Here is a 15,386-nt window from a genome sequence, read left to right as displayed (position 1 = left end):
GGGGACAAGAAATGGGATACTTGCAGAAAGAGTAAGAGGGGGGGGAATCTTTTTTTATTTTCCTGAAGCACCAGAGGCTTTGATAAGGTCAGCTGATCACTCTAGAGACATTCAAGGGCTTTGGAAGTCTCCCCTTTTATCTTTCTCTTTTAACTTCAAAGAGGAAAATGAGGCACTTGCTGATGTTTTTTGGCCTGATTTCAAGCAAACATCTGATAGTGGAAGAGAGAAATAGGAAGCCTTCAGCTCTAGATTTTTCAGAGTTCAGGCCCTTAAAAGGACATTCATCTGCCGAAGTGTCCTCGTAAATCTCTCTGCAAACTTCAGGAATGGTGAGGCTGCAACCCGCCTCCGGGAACAGAGGCTGTACTATCTGAGCAAGACAGAACCGAGAGAAGGCAACCATGCCAGAAAATGATGCTACTTACGAGACTAGCAGACCTATAGCACAAATGCGCAGACAAATAAGGATTATTAAACTAGACAAGCATTTCTCAACACTTCTGCGACGATGCTCTCGCTCCCCCCTTCTGGCCCACCCAACCAGTGGCACGGGGGCTTGAACCAGGAACCTCCAGATCAGACGCTTGGACCCTGTCCAGAAGGTCGCTTAGGACTGTGTTTGCAGGCACAGAATGGAAAGTATAAGACCTGCTCATGTGATTGGCAGGCAGTATGAAGCCTCTGGATTGGCCAGTGCTGGTGCGTACAGTTGAGGGACAAGGATTGTTTCCTTGCCTGGTCAACAGAGAAGGACTGTCCGTACTTCTGCGTTTGGGCCATCAACAGAGATGGGGGAAACTCCACCTTGCACTTAGATCTGGGTAGTTGTCCTGAGGTTCCACTCTGACCCTCACAGTTTGTTGTGAGGATGCCTGCTGAGGCACAGAAAGACAGCAAGGCTCTGTGCATTTTGGGAGAGTAACGAAACTCAGGCTGTACTTCCACCCTGGCTTTTGCCTGTGGCTTCTTGGTTTCTTTGCACTGAGCAGTGAAGATGTTAAGAGTTGCCTGGGGATGATCGAGCAGAGATTCCTCAATATAAGCAGTGCAGAAGAGGAGAGCCAGTTTGGTGTAGTGGTTAAGATTGCGGGACTCTAATCTGGAGAGCCGGGTTTGATTCCCCACTCCTCCACTTGAAGCCAGTTGGGTGACCTTGGGTCAGTCACAGCTCTCTCAGAGCTCTCTCAGCCCCACCCACCTCACAGGGTGATTATTGTTGTGTGGATAACAATGACATAACTTTGAAAACCACTCTGAGTGGGCATTAAGTTGTCCTGAAGGGCGGTATATAAATCAAATATTATTATTATTCAAGTAACATGCAACACAATCAAAAATAAAGATCACATGTTATCATTGATTGGCCTTGCTGAGCTGATACAAGTTTCTGCCGGAGACCCAAGTATCAGCCAGGTATTGGTGAAATATGTATGCTGTTCCAAGTGGCGCTGTCTTTTGCAGCTCTGTAGGTGTTATATCAGAAAGCTGCACTTTTGCAACTGCAGTTTTCCCATTATTATTATTATACCTTGAAGACTAACAAAATTAGTCTTTAAGGGGTGCCGCTGGAGTTTTATTAGGCTGCTACGGACTAACAATGCAATCCACCTGAAATCACCCACTGTAACGGAAGAGAGTTTTGTTTCATAGGTAGCCTTTGAGGTCGGCCCAGTCCTTTTACTGACACTTCATGAGATGTGGGGCAACCTGAGTGGGGAAGAAGTCAAATGTTCTGGAATGGTCTCGACCAAAGAGACCCTGCCGGCAACGGTCACAGCTATGCAAGCTGGATGGCCGTTCTCGACTTTTGTTAACCTAGGCCTGATTCATGGATTACCACGTCGCTATGAGGACTTTCCCAGATTACACTGGGAGTTCCCATAGTGAAATATAAGTCTCAGGTGTGAGATGGCGTCTTGACACCTTCCCCAAACACAGAAACACACACACACACACACCATTTCCCCAACCTGCTGTTTGCCACACTGAGGAAGCATCCATGTAACCATCAGAGGAAAGACTGGCTTCCTGGGGCTATCCTAGGGAACGGGTGGGTTACGCCTGGGCTCTTGTGCTATTGAATGGATCCCACTCGATCTCCTTTTCTTTTGGGTGGTGGTGATCACAGGTAAAATATCAGCTCACAGTTGCTTGATTTTAATTTTCATTTCCATCATAAAAAGAGATTGTTTAACTATAGCTATTCCATATATATAATATTATATTTATATACCACTCTTCAGGACAACTTAACGCCTACTCAGAGCGGTTTACAAAGTGTGTTATTATTATCCCCACAACAATCACTCTGTGAGGTGGGTGAGGCTGAGAGAGCTCCAGAGAGCTGTGACTGACCCAAGGTCACCCAGCTGTCTTCAAGTGGAGGAGTGGGGAATCAAACCCAGCTCTCCATATTAGAGTCCCAGGCTCATAACCACTACACCAAACTGGGAGTAGGAAGAAATGTTTGGGAGTAGGGGAAATGTTCCTTAACAGCAACAGTGTGGTTAGGAACCTTGGTTCCTTTCATAGAAATGGTTCAAATAACTGCAAGTCTTCATCCATAGACCTGTGTTCCTTCTCCTGACAGCTGGCCACATCTGCACCTTTTGTCCAGTGGTTCTATTCCTCCCCCGTGGCAGATCTGTTGAGTTACGACGCCAATCCTCTTTAGCGCTTTAAAGCAACAGAAAGCAGCCGTGGGTTTAGGTGGATCTCGGCCACGCGTTCTCTGGTTGCTGGGCACTTCCAAAGGGTGGAGTCTCAAAAGCATGTTTCCTGGAGGGCAGCCAGAAACTAATTGGCCTCACTAGCAAAATTCATTATTAGAAGTCTTGTCGTATTTGTAAGTTTAATAAACGAAGAACATCTGCCGGCAATATGGCTGGTGCTAGAGCCTCGCTTTAGACTCTTTTTTATTTTTTGCACAAACCCTTTTAATTCCATTTAAAATCAATATTTATTTGTACTTTGGTGCAGTGAGGAAGGGACAGAATTACATTTAAGTGCTCCGTGATATTTAATTTGCTCTGGTGCAGATCCAACCTAAACAAAACATTTTTGTAAAACCTAGGAAAGAGACCTGCGTGCTGTAAGACAGGCGCAGTTCATCAGAGGGACCGTCTCCAATAAAGTGCTATTGGAATGAGTCAAGCGAGTGGCGGTTTCTTATCAGTTACGGAAGAGCTAATGATTACCCTGGGGGTTAACCCTGGGATAAGGCCCTGACTGTCTGTGGCTTCATCTCTCAGGCTGTGTCTGTCAGAAGGAGTCCAAAGATCCTGCCTGTGTCCAAGGAAGCTTTACCTTTCTGCAAGGGTCACTCTTCAGTACAGACCTTGAAATCTTCTCTGAGCCCTACCTGAATTCCTTCTTAGCTGACTGGCTTTAGTCAAAGCCTCAATAAGTATTGCCAGCTTTACCTGTGATCCAGCCCACACAGAGCTTAGTGCATGACCGGAACTGATTCTTAAGTGAAAACCAGGAGCAAAGTTCCTGGCTTTGGGGCTATCCTGAATACAAGAGGCTGAAACGGAGTGGAAATGGGTGCTTGGAAAATAATCCAAAAGCTGTGTTCTCTTCAGGGTCTGTCTCCTAAGTGCCAATCTGCCAAACCAGAGTAATTCTCCTACCCTTGCAGAGAATCTAGTGCACGTTTCAGGAGCCATGTGGTTGCGGCTCGGATTGGATCAGCCCTTTTCCCTTCATGGAAGCGGCAAGAATCCTCCCCAGGCACGAAATGGACCCAACTTTCTATTCGTTCTTTGCCATCCTTGTTATATTATAGCTTGCAAAAAGAGAAGTTTAGCAGCTCAACTTTTGTGTTCTAGGCTTAGTATATGGGGAAATGTGGTCAAAGGCACCCTATTTACATTTGTTATAGTAGGGGTGTGCACCCAAAAAGTTTCCATTTCAATTTTGGTTCTAGGTGGTTCCAGAATAATTCCGTTTCACTAGTTTGTTCCAGTACTGGCTCGGAACCGAACTTTTCTCTCTCTTCATTTTCATGAGTTTTCATCCATTGTGCACGCATTGGCCACACATGTGCAAGTGCACCCTGTTCTTTTTGGGATGGAATGGGGAAATGAGGCCCCGAGGGAGCTCTTTCATGCTTAACCAAAAACAGCATCAATCCTATTCTAAACCATTGATCCACTGAGTTTTTCCTCAAGCACAATAACACACACATAAACAACAACAGACCTGTAGATGGTGAGTGTCAGCAGGTGGAGCAGTGGCACCGGAGAGCTCCGTAGTGAGAGAGCGCTCCAACAAGCGCAGGGCAGCAATATTAAAAACAATTCTGCTTCAAATAATTTGTTACCTTTGCATTCTAGTGCTGCCTGTTGGTTTCATGTTTCCTTGTGCTTTGTAGTTTTTTCCCCACAATGAGGGTCGAATCCAAACCCTTTCTTTTGATGCTTAGAGTTCTGCTACACAACGGAATCTTCTCCCTGCCAATCTTCTTCATCTGCAGGCAGGAAGAATGAATGTCTGAATTCCTCCCCCCAGCCCAAACAGATCTAGGTTTTCCCCATAAGTTTCCCTGTGCGGGCAGGCAGGATTGTTTTTGAAAGGGTGGAGTAGGTGCACGTTTGCCATTTGACTGAGAGAGTCCTGAAAATGGAAGCAATTCTAAACAGGTCTGTTCAGATGCAAGTCCCATGTTATGCCATAGTGCATTCTCCTAGGGAAGTGTCTTTTGAACTGCAGCCTGTGATTGAAGCCTCCCTTTGAAATGTTTCCAGAGCTGATAGAAGGGAAGGGGTGGGGTCTCCCCTTGCAAGGATCCAATTGGCAAGAAAGCAGAGAATGCCATTTCCTAGGTAGCTGTGGGGTGGGGGATGGGGAGAAGCACTCGTGCCGTGTGCACTGGTCTCATTCCCCCTTCCCGCCAGCAGGGTTAATTAATAACGTAAGGTCTCCCCCCCCCCGGGATCTGATTGGTGCTGTTCAGGAAAACAAGTTGCTGCCCTAGGAGGTGAGCCCAGTGCCTGCCTGCTGCTGGAAGACATGAAACACGCAAACTTTGGGATGGGAGGGACTCATTACAATTTTGTTTCTTGGATTTGGTTCGGAGTTACAGCAGCTGCTTTAACAAGCCGAGCCAGCACATTCTGAGTGTATTTTTGGTTCATTTTTTCCATTATGCACACCTCTAATTTATAGTCTACCTTTCTCACTAAGTGTCCAGCGACCAGAACAGATTATGTATAAATCAGCAATTCCTTGACAAGTTAAGCAATAAAATTCTCATCCTGGAGGTACAGCAATGTATGCATACAAAGAAAATCTACTGGGAAGTCCTCCTGCACGCACTCCCCACTCCTGCCAACGAGGCTTGTGCGGAAAAAACTCCATCTGGATTGTGCCAGGAACTGAAAAAAACGCAGGTTATCCAGGCAGCTTCCCAAACTGAAATCTGGAGAGTCACAAAATTTGCGTATCTGGAGAAAATTTCAGAACAGGTAGGTGGGCTGATGAACACTTAAGGAAGGCTGTTCCAGATGTTGGCGGCTGGTGTGGGAGAGGTCTTTGCAATCTCTTTGGGGAGGTTCTTGGGAAGCCATTTAGGAGAGTTTTATTTCTCAGCGGGGAGAGGGAATGAAGCGTTGATTCATGAGTTAATAAGCAAGCCCCCTTCCTTCGATTTGCATCTGGCTTGCCACCCAGCAAATGCTGATCGTTGTAGAGGCTGACGAATGACGTTCTTTGGCCGCCTGCCTGCCTCCACCCTCTGCTCGCTTCCCAGAGTCCTCTTTTCTTGGCGGGGACTCTATGATTGTTCTTTCAACCGCTCAAATGGTCACAGAGCTGGCGTTTTTGGACAGCACTCCAGACCACACATTTTTCCACGTCCCTGATCGGATGCCAATGATAAATCAATTTTATAGGCACTGCATCTTCTCTTCAACAGCTTAGTACGGCTGGAGTTTTGCTATCCCAAGGGGAGGTGGAGTTCAGAAGAGCGTAAGGAATGAAGTCACCTCCATTTTTGCATCGCAAGATGGGACTGTAGAGCCAGAGACTGTGAAGTATTTGAACAGCCTGAGAAGGGGTCATCTTGGAAACAAACCACAATCTTCCGCAGCCTTTTCCTCTTCTCCAGTCCTCATTTCCATGTCCCTCGTTTACATTATTTATAGTCGGATTTTATCACTGAGACTCCAGGCAGATTACACAGAGGGTGTCAGGACAGTTAATGTCAAGGACATTTCAATACACATGTAGCAGGTATATACATACAGGCAATTGTGTTGAATCTCTCCCCTTACGTTTATGCACTCTTTAACATTATTTTTGCATCAAATGTGCAAATAGTGCTATAAAAGAAATAAATCAGGAATACCGCCAAGGACAGCAGGCAAGATAAAACTGATCCCGTGGACAAGCAGCAGAAACTGAAAAGGCCAGAGTCAAATCTCCCCGCTGGTGGAGCTGCAAACTTCAGCCCAGTTTGCTCCTTGTGTTCCTGCCAGATGACAACTTCTGCATCACTCAAGGAAGGAAGGAGGCCCACAGTGATCATCTCACCCACTCTTCTCTTTCTTCCTCTCCTTTTGCCAAAGGCTCAAGGGACAGAATGGAGACCAAGTGTGTGTGTAGGGAGAACTTGCATTATGTTCCTTCCCCAGAAGTTGTGCTTTCCAGTTAGAGGGATGGCTGCAGAGAATGGGAATGCTGGGCCACAGTTTGGGCACCAGGCCTTGGAAGCAACACTGGGAGGGTAAAGGTACCACTTTGGGCACCGGGTAGTTCACACACACACACACACTCCCACGGCTCCAGACCTTATATGCTACCTCTGATCTTCCTGGGCACGCCGCAGGGTTCACACCAACCTGCAATGACCTGCATGTCCAAGTGCCTTTGCTCCAAACTGGGTCTCTGCACCTTGCAGAGAATGGCTCCACCTGTCTGAGCTAGTAATTCTGCGGAGGGAAAGCCGCCCCTGCTGCTGCTTCCAAGGCCCCATCCCTGGCCAAAGGGGGTGTCTGGCACCAACCTCTCCCTTCCAAAAAGGCAAAGAACTGTGTTGTCAGCCCGTACCACTTCCTCCAACGGCCCGGCATCTGTCCTCTCCCTCCCCCCCCCCCCCCGCTTTGTGTATCATCTCTGGAGACTTGCTTGTTGCAGGAGATGGAAAGGAGGGTGCAGGGGCAGGCCGGGGTGGCCTTGATGCTGGCTGCATTGCAGAAATTACGGAAGGGTCTCTGGGATGCAGTCTGGTGTGCTAGGAAATGATTCCTGATCCAGTATTGTGCCACTTGAGTGTTCTGGCTAAGTATGGCGTTGAGCCCAGGGACAGGGACAGGGCTCCTAAACACCCACCAAGCCCAGGACTTGAGAGACTAGCAGATGGGGGGGGGGTCTCTGAAAGCAGCCCTTTCTCGACCCAGTTCTGGACCCAGTTCACGTCCTTCAAGGAACTACACCTCCCAGTTCCCTTCCTCCTTGATCTAGTTTGGGGCCAGATGGCACGGCACAGCCCAGCTCTGGCATAAGCCATTCCGGCATGTTTCAAAACCAAAAATAACTCTCTGCTCTCTCTGCCCGGCGTGTTGCGGGGAAGGGTGTGTGGTACTCCCAGCTCTGTACGTGCTGCCTTTGTCCAAGGCTAGATGTGATCAGAGCAGCACAGACCTCCCTGTCTTTTGCAGTGGCTGGCAGGATCTTTGCCGGCAGTCACAACTGAACAAGTTCAAACATTCTGTGAGATCCGGCCGGAAGGAGGGGAGGGGGGGGAGGGGGACGCACGATGAGTGGTGTGGGACACTGGTAAGACTGGAGAGTCATACTGCCGCTCTGGAGAGAAGCTCACTGCTTGCTCCGGAGCCAGCCACTTTCTCACAACTGAACCTGCCTCGCAGGGTTGTTGGATCACATGGAAAGGCGGGGACTATGTTCTCATGGAACGTTAGGATCTGAAGCAGCCCTGACCAGTCCTAGCCTGACACTCTCTAACCACTAGGCAACCCTAGCATTTTGGGATGCCAGACTGCACCCTGGATTGCTGACCATGCAGCGGGGCTTATGCACCTCCTCTGGCTGCCAGAGAGCTAAATCTAAGGGTGGTGCAGAGAGGTGCGTTGGCGGAATGCTCTAGTTTTCCAAAGGACCCAAAGGGCAGAATTCAGACAAAGTGGATCAATTACCCAAATGGCCACGCTTGAGAGGGTTCACACATACATGCCGGGCTCAAGGTTGACTCACTCAGCCTTCCATCCTTCCAAGGTCGGTAAAATGAGTACCCAGTTTCCTGGGAGTAAAGTGTAGACGACTGGGGAAGGCAACGGGAAACCACCCCGTAACAAAAAGTCTGCCAAGAAAACGTTGCGATGCGATGTCCCCACATGGGTCAGTAATGACTCGGTGTTTGCACAGGGGGACTCCCTTGACCTTTACACACACACACGCGCGTCACAAATACTGCATCATCATCATCATCATCATCATTCACTTGTTGAGCTATTTCTCTCCAAGCAACCTTCGCCTTTGGCCACTTAAGCAACCTCATCGTGAAGAGATTTTTTAATATGCCAGCCTCAGAATTGCTTGTGCTCCGTTTCAGCGTTTCTTCAACTCTATATTGGATTTCTGCCGGTTTTAAATCTTTGCAAATTTGCATTTATAGATCCTATGATATTGTTTATTGCAATGCCTTTGAAACGGACTGTACTGACGCTGTGTAATCCACCCGGACTCTGTGAGAAAGCGGACTAGAAATAACAAAAACGCACGCACACACACACACAATCTGGCATATGGACCTCTACAACGTTCTGCACATGTCCCTTTGCACCTGTTCTGTGTCTCACCTTTGCTTATACAAGGTGCAAAGGAGCCTAATGCTGGGCGGGGGGGGGAGGTCTTTCAGGCTTCCCTCCTTGGTTTGCAACAGCACAGACTGGAGGCTGCGCGGATCCGCCTGGTGTCCTTGTCACAGCCATGGTTCGTTCAGTCCTCCGCACTGCAGCTGCTGTTCCCCTGCCAGGCGGCTTCCCCGGGTGGGTGGGGAAGGGCGCACAGGTGGCATCGCAATAACAGCAGCTTGAACCAAGAGGGACAAGCGCTGCTTTCGAGGAACTGCACCACTTGCTCGCTTGGACCTGGCGAGGCTCTCACGACTCCTTTATTTCATCCTGGCAACAACCGTGCAAGGTCATCGGGGAGAGAGCAAAGGCTCACAGCAGCTGCTTTAACCACTATACCACATGATGATGCTTTCCAGTGGGGCCGGTTAATTCTGGCCGTTTGATCGGGGGGGGGGGTTCACCCTTGAATTCTCTTGCACTGTTTTCCTCCCCTGCGACAGAAGGCAAAATCTTGTCCTTGCTCTCAGAGGATCCTGAACGAAGAAAGAGGAAGCTTTCAGCGGCAGTGGAGGCTGCCACCACTGCATTCTGTCCCCACCACTGCATTCTGTCCCAACAAATCACTTTCCCCACGGGCGATCGCTGCCTCTGGTGCAGAAGCCTGCTGTGCTCAGCACTGACTGCCTGGTATCCGTGGCGTCACACACCGTCCTCCACCCCGAAGGAGCTTTGCAACTTATTTTAAAAGAACTGTGCTTTTCCAGATGGTGGAGGATTGAATGGGATGTATGTGAGTGTGCCCACACACTAAACTTCTCTCTGTACAGGAAACCAGCAGAATGAGGGAAGTGGTTCTAGCCCAGGTCCTGCTAGTTTTCTACACCTCGCCTATTACGGGACAAGATAAAGCCCCTGGGCTACAGCAGGCAGAGAAGAAGGCAGCGGCTGCCTCTTATTTCTCCACCTCTGAGCTTTGGCACGCTTGATCTCCGCCGCGTTGTTTCTCATCTGCATCTGCTGAAACAGCAGCGACATTTTAAAGAGCCACTTTGCATGCTTTGCTGGGGAAAGTCAACTTTCTTTCTTTTAATCTTGAAAGCACTGGCAGGAGCTGTTCCCGGGAGACATGGGGAGGGGCAGCCTCCTTCCGTACAGTGCTAAAAAGGAGAGGTGGTGGAGATAGCCCTCAAGTCAGAGTTGGATTAGGAAGACCCCTGGTGGCGTTTTCATGGTCAACGGCTAACAGAGGTGGTTTGCCATGGCCTGGCTCTGCAGGTCTTCGTTGGAGGTCTCCCATCCAATTACTAACCAAGGCTGACCCTGCTTAGCTTCTGAGAAAGAGGAGAGAACCCCTCCCTAAAGCTCTTTCCCTCCAAGGAAGGTTGCCCACTGCGTAACTGGCTGCTGCTCCTGTGCCTTTAACACCAGTTTCCATAGGAGTGGAGGTTGTTTTCTTACCTCACCTGCTGGTCTCTGCAGACTGGGCAGAGGAGCCCACCTGGGCTGCTTGTTTTGCGGTCACTTGGCAAGTCCTACTTCGCAATTCCTGGGAGATTTCCCCTTGACTCTGGCTTTTGCCCTCCAATGCGTTTTTATCCCGTGCTGCCTCCAGGGTGCTTAAGATGGCAAAGGGGGCTCCCCCTTCTTCTGTTTTGCCCGTGGGCGGATCGAGGCTTTGCGTTCTTTGGGACCGAACTGGGAACCTCGGGAAAGAGCGGATTTACCTGCGGTTTTTTAGTTGGCCAACGGCCGATAGGCGGCGCTCGTGATCAACGGATGAACTGCGGAGCGGAGGGTTTTAAACGAATGAGCGGCGGGGCTTCGCTTTCCCGCGGGAGGGCCGCGTGTGGGTCCGCTAAGGAGCAGGCCGGGCTGTTCGATGGTATAGGAGAAAATGAAAAAGAGCCAGAAAATTAAAATGCAAAATCGGTGAGACGCTTTTGAGGAAGACCAAGCTAGAGAGCGCAAAACCACCTGCCAGCGTCCGAGTGCTCCGGGACCCTTGATCTGAATTCTGTGCAGCTGCACCTCGCGCGGCCCTTTCCTTCTTTTCACTTAAAGCGATCCGGGTGTGTGTGTGTGTGTGTGCTTGTGTTGAAGGGGGGCGGGACTGCAGAGATTGTTTTAGCCAGAGGAAAAACAACGGGGGAGGATAGATCCCGTGGAGCCAGCCCGCGTTTGCCGCAGGCGCAGCAGCTCCGCGTGCACTGGCGAGCTTGGGGGGGGGGGGGGGCGAAGGGAAGGAGGCCGGCCTGCAGAAGGCGAACGCTTTGTTCGGGGAGAGCGTTACCCGGTGGGGGGTGGGGGGGTCATCAAGGGTGGGGCCAGGATCTGGGAGGCGCGGGTTCGAATCCCCGCTCAGCCAGGAATCTCGCGGGGTGCCCTGGGCCCAGCCACTCCCCAGCCTACCTGGCAGGGTTGTTGTGAGGAGGAGGGCAAAGGGAACTGCGCGTGGGGCCCGAAGCTCCCGGGGGCGCTTCTGCGGGAGGGAGGCTAGTGGGAATGCCAAGCCGGCCCGGCGGGGCGAGGCCTCAGGCAGGGCGCCGAAGCCGGCCTCGGTCTCCGGGCTGGGCCTGCGCCATTCCCAGGCTGCGGAGCGGAGCCGCGCAGCCGTTTTGCCCGGAGGGGCGAACGGACTCCAGGGGCTTCGAGGCCGTCCAGAGGCGCCCGCCGGGTGTTCTGGCGGAGGAAGGCGCGGCGGGCGGCCTGGGCCAGGCGAGGAGGCTCCCACCCCCGGAGCGGCGCTGTTTTGCCAAGGGCCTGCGCACACCGCGGGCGCTGAGAGTGGCGCGGCCCGGCCCGAAGGCCCCGAGCAGCGCCTGCAACCCCGCCGCGCCGAGCTCTCCCCGGGCAGTCCCAGGCGCGCTCCGTGGCCGGGGCGAGGCGCGGCGCCCCCCGAAGCAGGGCACTGGCAGGCGGGTGCCCCGGAAGGCGCTTCAGCGGCCGGGCCCAGCCCCAGAGGCCAGCCGCGGGACTCGGGCGAAGCTCCGGTCCGCGGGGGCGTCGGGCAGCTTCGCAGGCAAAAGCCGTGGAGGTCCGGAGCGCGCCTCCTCGGGCTCCCCGGGGGCATCGGAGGAAGCGCGCCCTCGTGCCCGCAGCCTTCGGCCCCACTGACCCCGGGAGCCCCTCGAAGGCGCCTTCCCGCCCCGGGAAGCCGGCAGAGGGGCGCTGGGCACCGCCGCCCGGCGGAGCAGCCGCAGCAGCCCCTCGGAAAGCGCGGCCCGGCCCGGGGGAGGACTCTGAGCCAATGGGAGGGGAGCGCCCGCCGGGCCTGGCCGGTGATTGGCTGGGTGCTGCGCCCCGCGCCAATAAAAGCGCGAACCGGCCGCGCAGTAGGCAGAAGCGGCGGGGCGACAGAGGGAACGGGTGGCGCTGGGCTGGCACACGAGCGCGGCACGCGGCGCCCTTGCAAGCTGGCCAGGTAAGGCTCGGCTCCCTTGCGCTGCGGCACGCCGGAGATGCCGCCGCTGGCCGACCTGGCAGGGCTGGCGCGGAGGTTGCAGGCTCGCCTCTCGCTCTGAAGCGCTTCCAGCTCCGGCAGAGCGATCGGTAGGGACGCCTCTTCTCGCTCTTAAGCGGAAAGGCCGAGCTTCCCCCGATGCTTTTCTCGGGGGGGGGGGGCTTGCTGAGGGGCTCTCGCCCTCTTTGTGGTTAACCTGGAAAGTGTAAAGAAACCGCCCCTGAGATGCTTATCTGAATTACCCGGGGCTGGATTTGCAGGTTCGGTAAGAGAGTTTTAGGGCTTGACCTCAAGCTGTGCTTACTTGAAAGCCAATCCCAGGGAGCTCAGAGGGACTCACAGCCCAGCAAGCCCCTGACGAACTGCAGCCTTGGCCTGCAAGTGACGTTTGGCTATGCTACAAAGGGAGGGTCAACAGGGTTGGGGTCTGGCAGCACCTAAGGACCAGCCCGATGTCCAGGGTGTAAGCCTTCCAGAGGCCGCGCTCCCTTCTTCAGATAGCCTCAGGTAGGTTAAAGACTGGGGAATCCTCACTCCTGCCTATATCTGAAGAAGGGACCGTTGACTCTCAGAGCTCAAGCCCTAGAAATCTAGTTGGTCTCTAAGGTGCGGCTGGACCCCAGTGCTGCAGATCTACTGCAGACTAGCACAGCTAGTGCAGCATTTAAGTCGGTAAAGGGATCCCCGCAGGCTTGCTCTTTTCCATGCAAAGTTGCTCCTCTAAGCTGTCATCTTCTCTCCTCCTCTCTTGTCTCCCAGGCATCTTTGAGCTCCTGCCACTCTCCACTGGGCCTCTAAGAAGGCTGCCTCAATGTGGTTCTTGGACAAGGTCCGGACTTCCCCTGGGAGCGGCAGTCCTTTGAGCCCCTCGTTTCTGGGCTTACCTGCTGGCCAGCCCATGGCCGACAAAAGCAAACTCGGGGCCTTGGCGCCTGCTTTCCCCAACATCTTGACCCCGGACACAATCCCAGCATTCTGCATCCCCCCGAGACTGGCCGCTCCCCCTGCTCCAAAAAGTCCCAGCCTGGACTTCCAGCCCCACCGCTGCCTAACTGAGCCCACCTTGCAGGCTGCCACGCTGCCCGACCAGGGCTCAGGCCTCTTCCTGCCACATCTCATCCAAGTCGAGAGCGTGGAGGAGATCCCAGACCTGGACGAAGAAAGCACCAACTCGGACCCCCGGTCACAGGCGGCCTTGTCTCTGCCCCACTTCCCCAAAGCCCAGACCTCTTATGGCTTCTGCACGCTGCTAGAGAGCCCTCACACCCGCCGGAAGGAGTCCATCTTCCACAGCGAGTCGCTGAGCCTCCCCCTGCCCCGGTCCCGGGCCAGCAGCTACAGTGGCAAAGAGCTGGCATCCAGCCCCATCGCCATTGCTTCGGCAGGCCACAGGACCCTGCTCCTCGGCAGGCAGGGCACCTGGGACAGCGACACGGCCTCCTCCACCGAGTCCTCTCCCTTCAGCTCCCCGCTCCTTGGCCGCTCACCTCCCCGGATCAGCTCGCTCTTCAAGGCCCGTAGCCATGATGGGCTACTCTGCAAGGCTCTGAGAGGGAGAGGCAAGTCTGGGATGGCCAGAGCCAACTCCTTGTCGACAGACGAGGGCAGCTCCACGGACAATAGCCCCAATGCCACCCGGAGGTCTTCAGAGAGCCTGCCGGACCCTTTGACCTCCCGGGCCTACAGCCTGTCCCCTCTGCCCATCTTTCCACTGGACTTTCCCTGTGGCCGGGAGAGGATCGGGCGGGAGAGCACAGTCTCCATGGGCAAAGGGGGGCTGCTCAGGCTGTCCTCCGAGTACTGCTCTGAAAACCGAAGGCTCCGCATCCGCTTGATCAGCGTGGAGGGACTATACGAGACCTCTTGGGAGCCCAAGAGCATCAACTGTTGCGTCACCTTCTCGCTTATGCCCGGGAAGATCCAGAAGCAGAGAAGTACGGTCATCAAGAGGAGCCGGAACCCCATTTTCAACGAGGATTTTTTCTTTCTTGGCGTCTCCGAAGATGACCTTGACAGTCTCTCTGTCCGGATGAAAGCTGTGAACCGGGGCTGCAGTATGAAAAGGGACCTTGTTTTGGGGGAAAGCGAAGTCAGTTTAATGCACATTTTAACGTGAAAACCTCACATCCCAGGCACAGGGTTTTTTAAAAAATGTATTTAAAGATTTTATTTTTGTACAATTTTTAAAATAAACTTGTTTTTATTTAAGCCTGCTAGTTTCTTTTGTGGTATCTTCAAGGACACTAAGTAAAAGTGCAAACCTAAGCAGAGTTACTCTGGTCCAAGACCTTGTCAGAAGGAGTAACTCTGTTTAGGATTGCGCTGTCTGGTTTTTTTTTTTATAATTGTCAAATAACTTCCCACGGATTTAGCTACCTGATCAAAGATAGTTGTTTGGTATTATTAAGTAATAGTTGTTTAGTATTATTAAATATCAACATGATATGGTTTAAATATATATTCTGTAATATACAATATATACATTTATTTTTTTACTTCATTTCTACTCTTCCTTTCTCCGCAACGGGGAACCAAAGCGGTCCACATGTTCTCCCATAGACACCCTGTGAAGCAGGTTAAGCTGAGGCTGCGTGCCCAAGGCCTCCCAGTAAGTTTACATGGCAGAACAGGGAAGCCAGGGTCTCCCAGATTCTAGTCTGACACTCTAACCACTACACAATGCTGTCTCTTGAGTGCTTCACATAATGTTCAGGATGCTTTATATACCCCCCCCCCCCCCGCCCTTAGTATTACTACGCCTAGTGTGGAAGAAAAACTGAGGCTCTCTAGTGGGTTTTTTTGGCGTGGTTGAGAGTTAAACCAAGGATTTGCCTGGTTAGGCACTCAAGGCCTAATTTGCAAATGGAACTTAAAACCTTTCCGTGCCTCCCCTGGTGGTGAAATGCGCACGTGGAACACATGGAAGCAGTTCTTTGGGTGCTTGCGCCACATTTGGCCCGTCACGGGGAGCACATTGACAGACGCGCTCTGTCTTTCTGCATATTTCAAGGCAGCTGTTATTTTGGCCCCAGTCTCCTAATGACCACCATGCTGCTCGAGTTCTCATTGGAGGACGTGGGGCTTTGCAAAGCGATATAACAACTCCC

General features: G+C 52.4%; 1 protein-coding gene across 1 annotated transcript; it reads left to right on the top strand.

Annotated features, from left to right (window-relative positions):
- Window positions 1-12,105: 12,105 nt before the first annotated feature.
- Window positions 12,106-14,395, top strand: LOC129345272 (C2 calcium-dependent domain-containing protein 4C-like). Its single transcript, XM_055002310.1, has 2 exons — window positions 12,106-12,240; window positions 13,039-14,395. The coding sequence occupies exon 2, from the start codon at window positions 13,091-13,093 to the stop codon at window positions 14,393-14,395; it is 1,305 nt and encodes a 434-aa protein (XP_054858285.1). The 5' UTR covers window positions 12,106-12,240; window positions 13,039-13,090.
- The last annotated feature ends 991 nt before the right edge of the window (window positions 14,396-15,386 follow it).

This window comes from Eublepharis macularius, chromosome 18 (assembly GCF_028583425.1).
Source record: "Eublepharis macularius isolate TG4126 chromosome 18, MPM_Emac_v1.0, whole genome shotgun sequence".
Taxonomy (NCBI): domain Eukaryota; kingdom Metazoa; phylum Chordata; class Lepidosauria; order Squamata; family Eublepharidae; genus Eublepharis; species Eublepharis macularius.
Note: the sequence above shows the minus strand (reverse complement) of the source record. Positions and strands in the feature narration are given on the sequence as shown.

Coding starts and splice junctions, on each gene's coding strand:
- LOC129345272 (XM_055002310.1), top strand. CDS start 13,091: ATGTGGTTCTTGGACAAGGTCCGGACTTCCCCTGGGAGCGGCAGTCCT.